Source organism: Ornithodoros turicata, chromosome 5 (assembly GCF_037126465.1).
Source record: "Ornithodoros turicata isolate Travis chromosome 5, ASM3712646v1, whole genome shotgun sequence".
NCBI lineage: Eukaryota > Metazoa > Arthropoda > Arachnida > Ixodida > Argasidae > Ornithodoros > Ornithodoros turicata.
The window spans coordinates 64,463,357-64,482,752 of NC_088205.1; the positions used below are offsets into that span (position 1 = coordinate 64,463,357).

Sequence of the window (19,396 nt, forward strand, 5' to 3'; positions counted from 1 at the left end):
GGATAGACCCAACTCCGCAGTCACCGGTTCTTTCCTTAGTTATTCATTATTATTATTACACACAGGAACATATGTTTCCTCGTATTTTCTTGAGCTCTCTCTCTATCTCTTGTTTTCTGTGTGTGGTCTTCCACCCCTCACCCACTTCCCTTTCCTCCTTTCCCTCTATTCCACCTCCTCTCCCTCAGCCAGTATTTTTCACTACGAAAGGTGGCAACCCTAGCTACAGTGGTCACACTCGCTGATTGGTCCAGAAAAACGTTGTCTGCTACTCAGCTGTCACTTGCTACTCTGCTGTTCGGGGTTCTGACAAAGCATTGCTCCTGGCTCGGTCATGATTCGGCTGCTCCTTCTATCCCCAATTCTCCGGGGGGAACTGGCAAAACTTTTTTACGGCGGCAAAGGGACAGGGCGCTGAGCCTCACTGACCAGCGAACCGGAACGAGTCGCCCCTGTAACGTCATCGGTGACGAGGCGTCATACTTCTCCTCCTCATTATATCCGCAGTGGTGAGTTAAGGGTGAACACGCGGAGCCATGTTTATGCGAGTTTTTTCCTGGTAAACAAATTGTACACATCAAAACCTTTTGCGCTATTTGGTAAAATGACACACACACTTTCGTCAGATGTCTTCTAAATCTAAATTCTTCTAATCTAAAAATTTTTTGGATGGCCCTCTGTACTCCTTTAATGGGTAACATGAGGCATTAATCTTCATACATCCTTCTTTGAATGTCGCTTTACGTAAGATCGACCTCTGAGGTGATGTGAGCTTAAGCCGAATGGTAAACGTTTTCAACATCTCAACATCTTCAACAATTTAAGTTCCCGTGAATCACTTTTCAGGGTGATGATGACTGCAGTGTTTATGGCGAACAAGCAAGTAAGGGCATAGTGCGCGAAAACAGTGTTATGTGAGACAAGGTAAAACTGTCCAAATTATCACACAATTTCAGGTGTCAACCACAGTAAAAGGAAAGTCATACCCTTATAAAGCATTTAAATACCCGATAGCTCTAAAAAAGTTTAAAGTTCTCATGTACGGCAAAAGCGGTTCGTCCCCAAGCAATAGGGCCGGGTGAAAAGGCGCTTGATATCGATAAGATTCTTTAAAATGATGACGACGGTGATTTTCGTGTAATGGACGTGTGATTAGAATGTTTACAACAGAGAGTTGCTCCCTGCGGCATCCTATTTTTCAGGGAATGCGACTAATTTTTCAAGACAAAAAAACAAACAAAAAGGGCTGTCTACAGTGTCGCAAGTCCAATAACTATGATAGCATAGCATTAGCTAGTTGTGAAATAATCAAGATTTATGAAGGAAGTGGAAACCTGCTGAGGAACTTCAAATAATACTACATGTGACGAGCAAAAGAAGCTGCTCAGCTGGCAACAATGTGTTGTTAGTGATGCATTTCGCAACGACAGTCTGAGAAAAGGATGATGGCCGCACGACATTGTGACGGTGTGTGTTGACTACTCGTTTTTTGTGTGTGTGTTTTTTTTTTTTCGTCTGTCAATGAAGCCGACTAATTTTGCTCTCTCAATGCGTTAAAGTTAAGTAGAACTGAACATGTCTGACATGGTGCAGTGTTTGATGTACCTGCAAACATCACAGATTTTACTAATTTTGTAATATATTTTTTAGATTTAGATTTTTTTTCTTCAGAGTCATCAAAGCAAAGTTAGTTGGTAGAGGAGACACAAGTAGAAAATGCAACAAAACTTTTCATTGTGCTTGCTGTTCCTGCTTGTGTCTCCCTTATGGCTAAGCCAGCTTGCTTGCATCCTGCTTCAGTTTTCAAAGCTTGTTATTTAATTTTTTCCTTGCTATTTCTTCACTACTTCACTTCTCAGTACTCCAACTATTTTAGTACCACAGGGGTTTTGGACAGCATTCACTTCGCTAAATAGATCCACATGCGTTTTCATACAAGTGTGTACCATGTGGACTGCCAGCATTCTGACAGCTCTTGTCCATGGCAACTTTCAGCTGAGGTTGGTCTAAAGCTACAGCGAATTTGTAGCTCATTATTTCAGCATGCAATGGCATGGTCCACTTCACCAATAACTGATGCAGGAATACCTCACCTGTTTCTAATGCCACATTGAAGTAGCACTGAGAAATGTACATACAAACACGTGCAGGGGATTACATAGGGTGCATCCATAACTTAAAAACCCGAGATTGAGGGACAACAAATAACGACACAGGCAATGTCAGGTTTTGTCCACCAAGTTATGGATCTGTACCACCAGCTCGCTTCCTACCTCTCTATCCTCTCATTATAGGGTGCATGTCATTTTACCATCACCAGGGAGACAGCCACGTGACCTTGCTATGGATGCGGTGAGGCCAGACAGTGAGGGGGGGGTGTTATTCGCGTATATTAGAATGATGTGCATTGATGTGCTTATTCAATTCATGTATGAATTGAAAAGCCAGGATTAATAAAAGCAGCAACTACAGTGCACCATCTAAAATTTGCAGGCTTTTATACAGTAGTGTCAAGGCTATAATTAGGCTGTAGTTAGTATTCAGTTTTCTTTTTCACTCTTACCCTTTCTCTTGCCGAGTGCATGCATGACCTCATGCATATGAGGCGCCTTAAACTGAACCACAAGCCCTCCATTTCGTTGACTGATGTCATCTTGGTATCAACAGCTGTCTCCCTGGATGGTATTGTCTGAGTGGAAGGTCGGGGAAATTTATGACAAAGTACAGAATCAATGTAGATACATCACTGTATGCGTTTGATTCTGCCCACTGTTCAGGTGGGATAAACATGTAAACAAAAACCGGTAAATGTTTTGCTGTAATATCTGCCGTTCCATCACAATAAATTACGTATTTTATACTTGCACATTGTGACCAGCTAAAAAAAATGATTTCACGATTCAATCACCTTTACGCATCCAGCCTTGGTTCCGAAGACGACAGACTTCCTGTCATAACAGAAGCAGCACGAAGTGACTTCGTCATTCTCGTCAAGAAGCTTCTTTTGTGTCGTCGTGCCTTGTAATCCCGAGCATACCTTGGAACGAAAATGCAGCACATGTAACTTCTAATGCATCGAAGCCAGTGAAAAACACACCATTAATAGCACTATGTCACAATGCAAGGAAAGTTACACGGAGTGTTGCATGCAACACTGCATTCGTGCTCACAGTAGAAATCTGCCACAATGGGCATCTCATTCATGTTACCTGTGCGTAACCCAAGCTGTCAAATGTTGCCACAAGCGGTGACTGTTCCGGGTTGATGTTGTCGAAAGCTACGTCCAAAATGGGCATGAGTGCCACTTTAGAGCAATGACGATGATTGGCGACGTCCCAAAGTACAACTGTGCCATCTGATGATGAGGACACGAGGGACAGGCCATCGTGCGAGAAACGCACCGAGCAGATGAAGGACGTGTCACCTGCCCAATGAAAACAATAACTTTAAATGAAGAAATTTTTACTCGCAGGATGGTGCTGAAAAAGAAATGCAAATACGGTCAAACTCCTTTATACCAAACTACGGCCACTACGGCCTAAATCTCGTGTCCTCAGAACCCTACCAATGTTATGTTACCTCACTTTACATTCCTGCAAAATATTTTGGCTCTACATAATGCGAAAGCTAGAGTAAATTAATTTTTATTTTTGAGAACTGTGACGTCAGGTTAGGCTCCGACGGAGTGCCCGACTCTCATCTGGCAACGTTGTTGCCCTTCGCGTCTTCCGGGGGGCTCACTTTTTGCATTCCGTTAGCGGAGCCCCACGTGACATATCCAACTGGCCGCTCCGACCTTCGAGAAAACACAAGGAGGGAGAAGACATCTCTCCCATTTTCCCCTCTTTGGTGCAGCGTCACGTGACTTCACCACGTGACCCTCCCGGACGCCGGCGTTGTTGCTAGGAGACGAGTGCCCTCTCCAGAACATGACGTCATTGCAATTTGTGGGCACATGACTACGTCACCCGCTCCCTGCATCATCGAAACTTGTGGAGGCTCAGCAGATCTTCGAAAATTGATAGAAATGCACAGCGTTCGTAAACAGGATTGAAATTTCACATATAGAATCCTTGAGGCACCTTCTTTTCATGAACTAAATAAAATAAACACGGTTTTCCTGAGTCCGGAGTGGCACTGTAACGAAAATACCGGTACAGCGATTTTTTTTCCGGTCCCGCTGGAGCCCTATAGGTCCAATAATGGACATCCTTTTTAACGAAAATACATTTACTGCGAATTTTTTCCGCTGTCACCCGAGTTTCGTTGTAAAGGAGCTGGATCGTACTACTACTACTACTGTTTTTACTGATCTACTGTTTTTATGTACAAATAAAATTTTTTAGTGGCACGTATGGGGTGTCATGACCGGTGAGAGATCATGTCACAAAATCAATTTCAAAACTATTCAAGATATCACAACTGCAATGAGGTGGTGGTGTATAGAAAAGAGATGAAACTTTCAGGTGATAATAGAAGGCTACTAGCACACGTACCGTGTGAGGCAACAAAACAGGAAATATGTGCAAAGGTGTAAATTTTCTCAGTATGTCGGCATATATAAGATGAAAATACAATCAAAATCAAAGTAAACCTGTCTTACAGGAAAGAGCCGACCCTAAGGAATGTAAGAATGTGCTAACCACTGCTGAAGAACGTTCTAGACTTTATATGTGGGGGAAGGAACTAAGATAAAGTACCTACGCTGCACAAGCCAACAGCTACATTACATCACCAAGGCAATCGTCAGCGCTACGAAATGAGTCAAAATGACTTCAACTATCATGGATAACATGTCCGTAGCTCTACATTAAACCCCAGCGGCCGTGACCACAAGCACGATCACCACTGTGCTCGGATTTGCACCCTAAAACTTTGAGATTTCTTCTATGATGATGTGGGAGCATGAAGCAAACATGCTGCAGGGACTGCAGTGGTCACCAAGATGATGGTGTGCCCTTTTCAGTACGTCCTTCGCACCAATGCACATAGTCTCTGTTTACAGGGCCGAAAGCTAAAGGAGCATCTGTTCTCTTCCAGTTCACTTTCCAACAGAAGACGCTCGCAGGTGACAGAGAACGAAAACTCTGTTTCTCTATGCTGTATGCAAATAAATCAACTGGTTTTGCTCGTTGGCTCTGCAGCCAAAAATGAAAAATTTATGTAGGGGCATTTCAGCACTGCTATACAATGCAAAATGTGTAAAGAGTGGGTACTAAATACACAGAGACCACGCAAGTTGGACAGTTCCCTATGTCGGACTTGATGATGTCGCACCACGTCCATTCAACATACATGGGAAGCAAATTCCCTATGTCGGACACCCCCCCATCTTTGAAGTAGGGCATGGTTTAGCATGCTGTCGGACAAAAATGTGGCCTTGCTTTTCTCAAACTTGGCCTTCCTTTGTGCTGAAACTGTCAATCTTTTCATGACGTTCACCTATTTCTCTGCACAAGATAATCTGGGGGATTTTTTCGAAGGGGGTTAGTGTACTCTCTTGCAATCTGTCTAGGTCATTATCCTGGTTTGGGGTGACCATTTGTGTTCAGTTTGCTCAGAGCCTTTGAACAGCGCACTGCACCAAAACCCTCGCGAAGGTGTCCTATAAACCGTAGTATACTGCAATGCCGAAGAGAAAGCTTCGTAGAATTGCCACTTAAAGTGGTGGTGACACTTTGTCTCGAGTTATTCCGGATAAATGTAAAATGCAATTATTTGCATCGACGTGAACCTGCATTGCAAGTTCTACAGCATAGAAGGTAATAGATGCGTAGAAAACTGGCACCGCAAAAGCCGTAACTCATGTTCTCTGACGTCACGGCAGGCGTCTCCACCAGTGACAAAGCAAGAGAGAGATCACATGCTTACGACTACCAATGGGAATTACCGAAGCTCTGTTGTCAGAGCTTGACGAGTATGCGTGTTCAACCGTTTATATCTCGCCAAGTACGACATGTACAAAAATATGTAATGCTTCCTTTTCCTCAATACTCTAGTGGGCGATACAATTTGTGCATGATGTAATGAACCACATCTATCAAAGTGTCACAGCCCCCTTAAGAGACAGAAGTTCTACACCAGCGGGAGAAACATGCACAGAAAATCTGCAGCAGGACAATGGGGGTGAAACTGAAGTTTTTGGTCATAGTACATGAGCAATAAGCTCTGTTCTTCAGGAATATGCATACCAGTACTTGAAGTTGAAATTTGACAGTGCTCTAGTTAAACATGCAATACAAAACACAGTGCAAGCAAGATCACAGCATTTTTAGTGCAAAGATGGTTCCATTTGATGCGAATTTTCGAAGGAAGTTCAATAAGCACACATTCTGTGCTCTCATGACACTCTCTTTGTTTAAAAAGTTTTTCACTTGATTCTCTAACTTCCAGTTAGGACACGTTTTGGCTGCACCGACATTTGTCGGTTTCACTGCAGTACAAAAACCTAGTTGTGTCGTTGCAGTCCCATCCAAAGGACACATTCACGCTATGTCAAAAAGCTTGCGCCGCTACAACCCCCATTCAAACGTGCTTGGGAAAATGTGACAGAGAATGGCTCACCTTTAAAGCTGCCCACAATAGCACTAGTGAGTGCATTCCATAGCAAAATGGAATGCTGAGTCGTGCCACCAGCAATTAGAGCTCCATCCGGTGAAACGGCGCAGCAGGAAAGATTGTACTGGGTACGAAACCCGTTGTACCTCAAAGCAGGCTCTCCTGTACGCTCCAAGTTCCACCGCCAGATGTATGAACCTGCAGCACTGAACACATGCCTCGAGTCACGTGGTGATGTGCAGATGTCACAGAGTGCCTCGTCATCATGGTTTAAGGTGCAGCGCAATTGAATTGGTGCATCTCGTTGTTCTCGAACATCGTACACAGCAATGCGGTTGTCAGACCGTGCGAGCAGGAGATATTTTCCGTCTTTGGTGAAGCAGCAGCTAATGACGGCAGCATTTTGGAACGTCGTTGCTGCTTCGAATGTTGCCAAATGCCCTCCTCCTACACTGTGAATCTGAAAACATAAACACGTATATATCATAGACGAAAAAAGTTGACACCAATATTGGACAAATGCTATAGATGTTTTTGATTGATTGTTTTCGTTTTTTTGTGTGGAACTATAGTTCGGGTTTTTCATGCTTTCGTCCACACTGCTTTGAATTCCTGCCTTGTAGCACCCAGACCGTATGTAGACAGCTGGCCACTGGTCGAGTGCTTCGTACCCAGGGGTTCTCAGACTGAGTTCTGAAGTCGGTCATACAGCATTACAGCATGCGCATGATGTTAACCATACAACATATCTTCATGTGTATGCCACTGAGAGCATTGTTGTGAGGAGGAAGCTCCATAGAGCAACCGGTCAAGCCAACACATCGTTCAAAATGGAAAACGATTATTGCACGACGTATGTGTACAGGGCGTGTGCTGATAAACTCCAGTGGCATTTGCATATGTAACTTGTGGTCTGTCTACCTGATGAACTTCCGGTGGGCAAAAATTGTAGGAGCGTAAAAAAAAAAAAAAAAGTAAGAAAAAAGAAAACATCGGCCTCCGTGTGTATAAGAATAGGGCAACATAGCTGTCTCAGGAAAGTTGTATTCGGGTACTGCTAGGGAAGCTATAGGTGCAGAAACCGAAGCCATGTCCCATGTGGATGCTCATCGGTAGTGCCCCTAGCGGCACATCCATACAACTTTGCTGAGATCGACATATTGCCCTATTCTGATGCACGGAAACCCATGTTCCTGTCCCTTTGTTCATTTTTTTACGCTGAGCATGGTTTCCACGATTTTTCTGTAGCTTTCATACGCATAAATGTGCCATCGTGCGTTACCGGAAGTTTGTCAGGTAAGTAGACAATGAGTTAGTGGGAATGCCCACACCCTGTTCTTCTATGTGGCTTTGATTGTTTATACTTAGGGCCCTCAGTTTTCGGGTTTTATTTTTGGTGAAAATCGGGGGGTAAATATCGGGTTGAAAATCAGGACCTGCCAAACAGGGTAAAATCGGGTGGTATACTGAGAAGTGATGTATTTTCGGGTGAAAAAAAAAATACTTTTATGTGTTGAAATTAATGAATAATTGGTGGTATACGTCGCGAGACAACTGAGATCATGAGCGATGCCACAGCGGTCGGTCTGTGGAGTGTTGAAATTAAGTGAAAGAATATTTATTAAGAGACTGGTAGATAATTCACTGTATAACCACTGCATCCATCACTGTATCCATCGATGAGCATTGAGAGCATGCTCGCGGCCGCGTTGGTATGCCTCGTATATCGTTGGCTGTTGCTGCATCCTCTTTACTACTCCGCGTACTTTGCTGATACAAGATACTCCCTACAAGATTTGAAAGTTGGCTTCACCTAACACTTCCGTGTATTGCGGCAAACCCACTTCAAGGAACGCCGAGCGTTGCTTAACTCTGTTTCTTCGCTGTTTAGCGTGATTTTTCCTGATTCCTTTAGTATTTTTGGTAACAGCACAATGGTATACGAAGAGGGGAGTCAAGTCCTGTAGATCACATAAACGAAATACAGAAACCGACACCGAAGATCTTCAGTGTCGGTTTCTGTATTTTGTTTATGGTAACAGCACAAGAAAGGGTCTCGTTGACGTCCACGGAAAGCACTAACTGTACAAAATCCAACACTGAAGTTTTCAACTTACTTATTGATACAAGCTTTCATGTAGCAGACTACATTTCTTCGGGTGTGAAAAACACAGGGCATTTTTGGTACGAAACCAGGGTATTACTTTGGTTGGCGTTGCCATTCTGCAAGGCGGCTTCACCTCATTATTGAAACGGATTTTGAGGGACAAGGGACGCTGTCATGGACCCATTAATCTAACTTATCACTAAACTAACCAAGTTGATGATGTCTTAGGTTAGTTTAGTGAAGTTAGGTTAGATTAATAGGACCATGGCCGCTTCAATAATGAAGTTGGGAGTGCGAGGCAAGCTGCCACAGCCGCACTAATCTAACCTAATATATCACTAAACAGTGTATGACGTCATGGGTTAAAGATGGGTTTCCCGTAACACAAATAAATGAATCGAAAAGTTCCGCTAAATCTACAAACGTACACTTAAAGCAACACTAAGCATTCGCTAAAGTGGGCTTGACCGCAGTACACGGAAGTGTTAGGTGAAGCCAACTTTCAAATAGTGACGCCTACCACAGGAACATTTTTCACGCTAGAAATCGGACCTGCATGCAAGCGTCTACAAACCCGACCTGTTTTGTTTACTTTACCAGCAAGACGCGGCGCGGTCGGGAGCAAGTCGGGAGCCGTCGCGCGATTGCCGTAGTTCGCGCGTGTGCGGATCAAGTCCTTGGTTTGCACTTTCAGAAGCCCGGTTTACGGGTTTTATCGGATGCGTATACGAAGAGGGGAGTCAAGTCCTGTAGATCACATAAACAAAATACAGAAGCCGACACTGAAGATTTTTGTTTAAGTTTAATTTGTACAAGCTTTCGCGTGGAGGTCCACGCTTCCTCAGGTACAAAGTGAAGTGGTGACACACATAAGTATATATAGTATAGACACTGCTGTACAAAGAAAGGGAAGAGGAAAGGAGATATGGTGCCACATGTCTGTGTACAGTGAATAGCTGGGCAGACGGATAAGTGACCTCTAACCGTTTAAGAACAGTAAAAGGTGTTGTTGTGAACAAAAAGGCTCGCCAACCCAGTTTCGCGGAAGGGGGGTCAGGAGTATGGGAAACGAGTGGCCCAGAATGGACAAAAGGGAAGGTTACGGATTATCTAACGGAGTACCAGACGATGACTGAAAGTGGGGATTCAAGAATTGTGCACAAATAAATATAGATATATAGCTACTAAATTTACATAAGCGGATATAACGAGCCAGGACTAAGATTCAGACCATTTGGTGTGAGACACTTGAATTGCGAAATTAAGTAGGACTCTCTATTCTTACGTTTAATGTCGGTGCGGAACCCAGATTCTAGCAATATAATTTTCAAATCAGTTTCAAAATCGTGATTAGGTTGATTGAAGTGAATGGCGACAGGAGTTTGGCGGGCATTTAGGATATCAAATTTGTGGCCATAAAATCTTTTTCTCATTGTGTTGGAGGTTTCACCGATGTATTGTGAATTGCACTTGCTGCAGAATATCAAGTAACAAATATTGGGTGAATTACAGTGGAGTGAATGACGAATTTTCAAACAGAAGTCACCCAAAGTGCTACGGGCAATGGTGGACGGCGCGATAAATTTACAGGTCTGGCACCGTGTACTACCACAGGGATAACAACCCGGCGAGCGCTTCATCATGCATGATGACGTGAGGATGTCGCGCAAATTTTTCGATCTACGGAATGCTACTAATGGGGGAGTGGGAAAAATTTCCTTTAATTGCTCGTCAGCATGTAATATATTGAGGTGGCGTCTAAGAATGGAATTGGTATTGACAAGTGATTTATGATATGTGGTGGATAAAACTACATTACTTAAGTCCTCTTTGCGTTTCGGGGTGAATAAGCCCAGTAAACAATATACGTCCCAGAGACGTCTCGGCAATATCTTGTTGTGGAGATTTGGATGTCCCATGGACTTTCGTACAGAGCCCGTTGACATCTTTTGTACGTTGAGGGGACTATGCTTTCAGTAGCCATTGTACATTCAGGAGACGTCCAGAAGATGTCACTTCCCAGACGTCTGGATATTAAAGGGACGTGTACATTTCCATGCACATCCGTATTGGTGTCGGCACCATTAATAACAGACCCGTAACTATAGAGAGTGGCCACAACATATCTATTTTGTTCCCTGTTTCCCCTCTGTGCCCGTTTCTGGTATTTCCCATAACGGACACAGAGCGCGGCGGTTCAAATAAAGCAAACAGGGAAATGGAAAAGCTCACAGTCAAAACAGCTTCTAAAGGTACTAGCATTCCCTTTCCAAGAGAAAACAAATACTATATTGCTTGTCGCGCGAACTTCCGCGAACTCGAGGGTACTGCTCGCCTCCAAAACAAAACGGAGGGTGAGCTGTCTAAGTATAATTCGATTATCCACAAAAACAACAGTCAAGTGACGAGCTGCGTGGTGTATTAACTCTGCAACAAGGTAACGCCTGTGTTTCTTACTGCTCTTGGTCTGAGACACTCAGTAGGTTAATCGAAAGTCAAATTTGAGAGTGCCACAGAATTCCGCATCTCTGCCTCTTTCGCAGTAAATGATCAATGTAACATAGACGGTCAGTTTTGGAAGGTGCGAAATCTTGCAATCTTGCACAGGACCGCCCTTTGTTTTTGAGAAATGCCTTCCAGCCCCTGTTTGGCCCGTACTTTTTTGTTCGTGATGCGATCACCTCAGAATATCCAAATCTCAATGTACCCAGGATATTCTCTTTGGGACGTACAGAATATCCCCAACAACTAAAATATTTTGAGGAAACAGACTGAACGTCCATGTGACGTCCATGGAACATAGCTACAGTTGTGACATGTGCGACATAGTTTGGATCACATCACGAATATCTATGGGACGTACATAGGATATCTCGACGTCTTGGACGTCTGCGACACATTTTGAACGTCTCCAGGATATTCGTGGTTTACTGGGAGGACTCCCTGGATAGGCTAGATGATTTGGCAAACGAGTCATGGATGAGTTCAAATGGGTAATTTCTTTTTTCGAAATCAGATACCATTTGCTGAGCATGTTTTACAAAATCAGTCTGATCTGAGCAGATTCGTTTCAGGCGCAAGAACTGACCATATGGAATACTCCTTTTCTGGTGATTGGGATGATAGCTTTCATAGTGGAGATACTGGCGCTTGTCCGTTGGTTTCTTGTATAGTTCAGTGGTCAGCCTACCAGATTTACATGACACTGTCACATCAAGGAAGTTGATGGATGACCTTGAATAGTTACAGGTAAATTTAATTTTGCTATGCAGAGAATTGAAGTGATCAAAAAATGACTGCAGAGATGCCTCATCACCAGACCAGAGGACAAAAATGTCGTCGATGAACCTGAGATATATAAGTGGCTTAAGGGGGAAAGAATTGAGGGCTGAGTTTTCAAAACGACCCATGAATAAATTGGCATAATTAGGTGAAACCCGGGAGCCCATGGCAGCGCCATGAATTTGGACGAAGTGTTGATCGTTGAATACGAAGTTATTACAGCTAAGAACTAGTTCTAAAAGGGGGATGATAGCGGGCCTGGGAAGAATATCGGAAGGGTGAGAATTAAGGAAGTGTTCAACAGCAGAGAGACCTTCGTCATTGGGAATGTTAGTGTATAGCGAAACGACATCCATAGTTTCGCTATACACTAACATTCCCAATGACGAAGGTCTCTCTGCTGTTGAACACTTCCTTAATTCTCACCCTTCCGATATTCTTCCCAGGCCCGCTATCATCCCCCTTTTAGAACTAGTTCTTAGCTGTAATAACTTCGTATTCAACGATCAACACTTCGTCCAAATTCATGGCGCTGCCATGGGCTCCCGGGTTTCACCTAATTATGCCAATTTATTCATGGGTCGTTTTGAAAACTCAGCCCTCAATTCTTTCCCCCTTAAGCCACTTATATATCTCAGGTTCATCGACGACATTTTTGTCCTCTGGTCTGGTGATGAGGCATCTCTGCAGTCATTTTTTGATCACTTCAATTCTCTGCATAGCAAAATTAAATTTACCTGTAACTATTCAAGGTCATCCATCAACTTCCTTGATGTGACAGTGTCATGTAAATCTGGTAGGCTGACCACTGAACTATACAAGAAACCAACGGACAAGCGCCAGTATCTCCACTATGAAAGCTATCATCCCAATCACCAGAAAAGGAGTATTCCATATGGTCAGTTCTTGCGCCTGAAACGAATCTGCTCAGATCAGACTGATTTTGTAAAACATGCTCAGCAAATGGTATCTGATTTCGAAAAAAGAAATTACCCATTTGAACTCATCCATGACTCGTTTGCCAAATCATCTAGCCTATCCAGGGAGTCCTTATTCACCCCGAAACGCAAAGAGGACTTAAGTAATGTAGTTTTATCCACCACATATCATAAATCACTTGTCAATACCAATTCCATTCTTAGACGCCACCTCAATATATTACATGCTGACGAGCAATTAAAGGAAATTTTTCCCACTCCCCCATTAGTAGCATTCCGTAGATCGAAAAATTTGCGCGACATCCTCACGTCATCATGCATGATGAAGCGCTCGCCGGGTTGTTATCCCTGTGGTAGTACACGGTGCCAGACCTGTAAATTTATCGCGCCGTCCACCATTGCCCGTAGCACTTTGGGTGACTTCTGTTTGAAAATTCGTCATTCACTCCACTGTAATTCACCCAATATTTGTTACTTGATATTCTGCAGCAAGTGCAATTCACAATACATCGGTGAAACCTCCAACACAATGAGAAAAAGATTTTATGGCCACAAATTTGATATCCTAAATGCCCGCCAAACTCCTGTCGCCATTCACTTCAATCAACCTAATCACGATTTTGAAACTGATTTGAAAATTATATTGCTAGAATCTGGGTTCCGCACCGACATTAAACGTAAGAATAGAGAGTCCTACTTAATTTCGCAATTCAAGTGTCTCACACCAAATGGTCTGAATCTTAGTCCTGGCTCGTTATATCCGCTTATGTAAATTTAGTAGCTATATATCTATATTTATTTGTGCACAATTCTTGAATCCCCACTTTCAGTCATCGTCTGGTACTCCGTTAGATAATCCGTAACCTTCCCTTTTGTCCATTCTGGGCCACTCGTTTCCCATACTCCTGACCCCCCTTCCGCGAAACTGGGTTGGCGAGCCTTTTTGTTCACAACAACACCTTTTACTGTTCTTAAACGGTTAGAGGTCACTTATCCGTCTGCCCAGCTATTCACTGTACACAGACATGTGGCACCATATCTCCTTTCCTCTTCCCTTTCTTTGTACAGCAGTGTCTATACTATATATACTTATGTGTGTCACCACTTCACTTTGTACCTGAGGAAGCGTGGACCTCCACGCGAAAGCTTGTACAAATTAAACTTAAACAAAAATCTTCAGTGTCGGCTTCTGTATTTTGTTTATGGGTTTTATCGGGTTAAACCCGAACTATTTTGATGTAAATCGGGGGGTAAAAACGGGCTTTATCGGGTTTTACCCGAAAACCGAGGGCCCTATTTATACTGCAGAGTATATTAAGTATGTGTATTAACGTTCCTGAAAAGAAGCTGCAATGTGCTGTTTGCAGTGAAGTTTTAGTAAATACTTGCATGAATATGTGCAGAACTGTCCGTTATGATCATACAATGTACATAGTAACAACCATATAGTGTAGATCACAAATTTTGAGAACACCTGCTTTCTCTTGATTTGATGTTACTAAATTACTAATTATACCTAAAATTTGCTAATTAACTCTTTAATTAGGGGACTTAGGGTAAACGCGAGCGTTCAGAGTGAGAGACAATCCTCGATGAAAGTCATTCCACCTTCTAAACACCCTGAAGCGAGCACATGCATTGAAATATTCATTACTGAATACAGTCAAACCTCGTTACAATGAAACGCGATGTAATAAAAATTCGCGATAGAGCGAAATAATTTGGACTCCCCAGCAGAGGGTCATAGAGATCAACGTATTTTAACTCCTGCTACAACGAAACACTTTTTAGTCGCCGCCTAGATACGGAGAAAGAGCAATATAAGGTTTATGACCCCAAAGCCAACTTTGAGGTCATGCCAACAAAGGGCGCAAGCAGCAGCCTGTTCCCGCGGCGAAGGATGGCACACGTGATTAGAGTCAGGAGGAATCTGGTGCCCACAAAAAGAAGTCTGAGACATTGGAAGGTTCGGGATTTTCTTTCTGAGGTTTCTCCTTTTCATGCCGGTTGTGAACTGTCCCGTTGCAGCCAAGTACAGAACGAAGACAGGACGAGAGAAAAGGCGCCATTGCTTGCACGTGGGAAACGCTTCGTTTGCGTGGCGGCGTGCGTGCGAGACGAAATCAGCCAACACGATTTTCTTGACGGGGACAAACACGTCGTAGCAAAACGGAGAGTCTTACGGAAGATGCACTGCCACAGACGTACTTAGAAGGTTTGCGGGATCGCAACACGATATGGAGAAAGCTGCGGAGGCTTTGGCGGCGTACGAACAATGCGTGACACCCCGTCTTCTATGCACGACACAGACGCTAATAAGCGGCTATCTCAAGCGAGAATAAAATACCGTAGGCACTGTATTTGTAGTTGTTGTCATTTTTCACGAAAAACTTTTCTGCATCGTAACGGGAGTTATCGATGCTTATGTACAGCGCGTGCCCTCGCGAAGGTCGCGATTCGTGACCTTCAATTCAATACAGCGAAATGCTCGATACAACGAAAGAAATTGCGGTCCCCGTGAGCTTCGTTATATTGAGGTTCGACTGTATTGCTATGCAAATGAGGCGAAAGCAAAAGCATGCAAACCAGATGCGCGGGGGAAAGAGGGTTCAATCCACGGTCATAGGGCCACGTGCTTTGGAGCAATGGAGATGATTGGAGCAGTTGCTGATCTGCTGGCGAGATCAACCGCTTTGCGGCACGGATAAACCTGCGAGGGCCAATGACACACACTTCTCAGGCAAGCAGTTTCGTTTTCCCCTCATTTGCATGGCAATGCTCGGTGATGGATATTTTAACACACGCGCTCTTTTCAGGATTTTTAGAAGGTGGAGTGGCTTTCATCGAGGATTGTTTCTCACACTGAACGCTCGCGTTTACCCTATGTCCCGTCATTAAAGAGCCAACTAGTGAATTTTACGTAACAAGTCATCTATAAGTTACGTACTGTCTGCGGGAGGACATCTGCCTGGCAGTATAACTCAACTGCAAAAACGGCATCGCTGCCGACCTCGCAGCTTTTTATTTTATAAAAAAATCGGTAACGAATAAACAAAAACACCCTGTACATTATACACACAAAATAAGATTGACTCTGAGCTTAAACCAAACAGTGCCCTCAACCTGTCTCATGAATTGAAGTTCCTGCAAACCACTCTGCAAGGCATTTCTGCACAAAAACGTGGGGGAAAAAATTATATCTGCAGTACTTGGAAAGTATGATGTCAAAGAGTCTTACTTTGACTTCTCCCTCATCATCAGCAGACACCAAAATCGAGCTGCAGGGTGAGAAAGAGCAGCACCTGACTGCTGCACTGTGAGCGATTGAGCCACACAATGAGCTCAAGGAGTCCCTCCTCAGGCTACTTACACTAGCAGATCGTGGACGTGTATTGATTTCTGAAACAGAGCGTCCAAACATATTTTGGTTGTTTTGAACAAAAATTACTAAAGGGGGCACTAGCGTGCAAAAATTACTCCTTGTATAATGAAATATGCCACTACCATGAGAGCAATACAAATGGAACAAGATTCATCCACTGTTGGTCTCGTCAAATGATCTTGTGTGATGAGTGGGCAAATTGTTTGAGGAGACCAATAGCAGGCCACTCCACATTGCCCAAGGTTTGCATGGATAATTTGGGAATTTTTTTCGTGGGTTTTCAAGGACCCACATGGACTTTCAGGGTAATATCTAAGGCCATGACTTTTCTGCGATTCCAGAAATCCGCGAAAATGCTCGGAATTTAGGATGTTTCACGAAATCTGGGGTTTTATATAGAATTTCGCGGAACTACGAATCTTAATTGAAGAACACAGCTTTGATGGCAGAGATGGATGTACCTACGGCTCATAATAGCCTTTCCCGCACCACCCAACTGAGAAGAAAAGAAACGTGTACCACACATCTCACGTTGGCAACGCTGGTCGAGCTCACATCCATCCCGTCTTTACTGCTTCTGTTTTGCTCCCATCGGCGATATCCCATCTAGCACATTCCCCATGACGAAGCGGGTGATGACTAAACATTTGCACTCGGGGAAACAAAAGTGCAATGGGTGCAAAGGTTAGTATAGCACTGAAGAATTCTATGAAAACACCCAATTGTTTTCCTGACGTTACTGTGTTAACTGTGTTATGCTACCGTTAAAACAGCACAGAGTACCACGTGGTGCTTTAGCTACAACTGTATTTTGGATCTGTAGACAGTCCATACTTTCTATGTCATGCAAGTTAATGAAGATTTTGTCTCCGTATATCTTCGGCAGCCTAGATGTGCAAGCGCTTGCCGTGGAAAATTGCAGAATTTCTGACTCCCTGCCGCAGAATTCGAGATTTGCCGCAGCACAAAAATGAGGCCCTTAGTAATACCTCTAGGCTTACAACTGGGTCCCTACACCCTACAGTAACGATATTCTCTGTGGCTTTACCACGATGCTTGGAAGGTACAGTTTCTGGGCATGTTCGGTCACTTTAACTTCATGCGCGCAATTCGCAGCAATGTCACCACCTGTCGATAAGGTCAGAATTGAACAGAAAGTACATCGTATACTTGCGGACGCAGGTGGGCAGACATGAAAACGAGCGCCGTGCGACCTTAGTACAAAGAGCTGCTAGACGACAGAAGAAATGCTATCGAGCAGTACTATACGCACACGAAGTTCTTCTCAGTGTGGCCAGAGGAGGAGTAATACCATCTACATTTGGTTCGATATGTGGACACATTTACAGAGAGCGGCTAGTTTAGGATGCATATGGTGAGGATACTTGAAGCCATGGCGTTGTTTGTTAAATTATAGTTGTTGTGAACAGGGCGTCGAACCGAACCAGAACCGAAACCGACAACTGGAATTAACCGATATTTTCAGCTGGAACTGAACTGGAACTGAACCGCAATTACTAAAGTACAGTTCAGTTCCGGTTCAGTTCCAGCTAAAAATCGCCATCTTGGAGCTGAACCGGAACCAAACTGATCTAAAAACTTCGGTTACCGGCTCGGGATACCGGTTCGGTTCGGGTTGGTGTGTGGTGGTGGGTGATGTGGGGATTTGAGCGGTCTTCCGGCCTAGATTGGCGGCACGTTGCTCGGGGAAGGGATGAAAGGAGCTGCTGGTGGTGCAAAAACAGAAATAAATGCACAAAAAACGTAACTAAGGGATCTTGTATTATTTTTAGAGGCTACCAATAATTTTATAGCATATCAGAACCGAACCAGTTTACAGCCTCTGAACCGGTTAACTGAACCGATATATGTGAATTCCGGAGCTGAACTGGAACCGAACTTTTATGGCCAAACCCGAAACATACCGAAAAACGTTTCGGTTCGACGCTCTGGTTATCAAGTAATAACTCCAGAATTCAAGAGCTTTCAAGGGCTGCTCCAAATTCAAGCGCTTTCAAGACCTAGAAATGTGTACTTTCAGGTTTTCACGAGGGTTTCAAGGCCCTGTGCGAATCACGACTGCCACTCTTCTCAAGAAGGGGAGACAAGGAAAAGGGTAAATTGTGGTTGTGTTTGTGCATAAATCACGAACGACACGACAGATGAATCTTGTTCCTTTTGTATCACTGTCAAGGTAACGAAACTTTTATTCTGCAAGTAGAAATTTTTGCACTTTGGCACCTGTTTAATAATCCAACGAGTCAGTTTTAATGCAACTACAGCCAGAAGACAAGTGTATGCCGTAGCAGGAAAGCTTCTTTAATTAGCAGATTCATTGTGAAGCGAAACGTTTCTTACTTGTTGGGGTGTGGATGCGTTCATCAAGGGACCACAGTCGAACGGTCTTGTCGCATGATGCGGATGCCAGGAGCATTCCATCGGAACTAAATGTGCAGCATTTTAGGGGCTCTGAGTGCGAATGCAGTGCATTGAGGAGGACACCAGAATGGCTGTCCCATAGCTGTTAGGAAGATGATTGAGAGCGCTAGTAAGTACTACATAAAATTCCAAACAGCCTCTGAGAATTCATTAAAAATTAACTTGGAACCTTGAAGGGGCTATCACATCTAGTCAGTCACATAACATTTCAGACATATCACCCTGAGAAGTTGCACACTAGAAGATGCACAAAGAAGACGACAGTGTATTTTCTGAAGAGCCTTGAGCAAGCACCAGTACAGCAAACATGCAGTAAAAGTAAAACCCATTTCTAGCCATTCAATATCCTGCCTTTTGAATAATCCTCACACCCTTCCTGATCTCTTGGGATTAGCAAGGCATTGCATAAGTTCTATTAATATTACTCTATTATTATTATCAACCAATGCCACCATGCATCCACACTGTGTGGACAAGAACGTGTGGAGACGTTTGCAAGTAAATGAAGTGAGTTTTGATGATTTCGTGGCAGCTGACGATGCAGTTATGACCGCCGCTGAACTTTCCGATGACAACATCATTTGCCGACGTTTATGAAGGACTTAGTTGTCTCGACAAGGTGGGCGAGACTGTCGTACCCAATGCCATCGCGACTAGACAACAAAACCATAACAGATTATTTTAAATCAA

At 43.6% G+C, this 19,396-nt stretch overlaps 1 protein-coding gene across 4 annotated transcripts in view; it reads right to left on the bottom strand.

Moving 5' to 3' along the window:
- LOC135394570 (apoptotic protease-activating factor 1-like) overlaps window positions 1-19,396 on the bottom strand; it is a 49,483-nt gene that overhangs the window by 8,458 nt on the left and 21,629 nt on the right. For 3 of the 4 annotated variants that reach the window (XM_064625372.1, XM_064625373.1, XM_064625374.1), the window contains exons 11-16: window positions 18,626-18,788; window positions 16,124-16,284; window positions 6,565-7,018; window positions 3,210-3,424; window positions 2,909-3,037; window positions 2,564-2,689 (exon numbers count right to left, since the gene is read on the bottom strand). In XM_064625372.1, the coding sequence (XP_064481442.1) occupies window positions 2,564-2,689; window positions 2,909-3,037; window positions 3,210-3,424; window positions 6,565-7,018; window positions 16,124-16,284; window positions 18,626-18,788 (1,248 nt within the window). The remainder of the gene's footprint in view (window positions 1-2,563; window positions 2,690-2,908; window positions 3,038-3,209; window positions 3,425-6,564; window positions 7,019-16,123; window positions 16,285-18,625; window positions 18,789-19,396) is intronic. The other variant, XM_064625375.1, reaches the window with a different exon arrangement.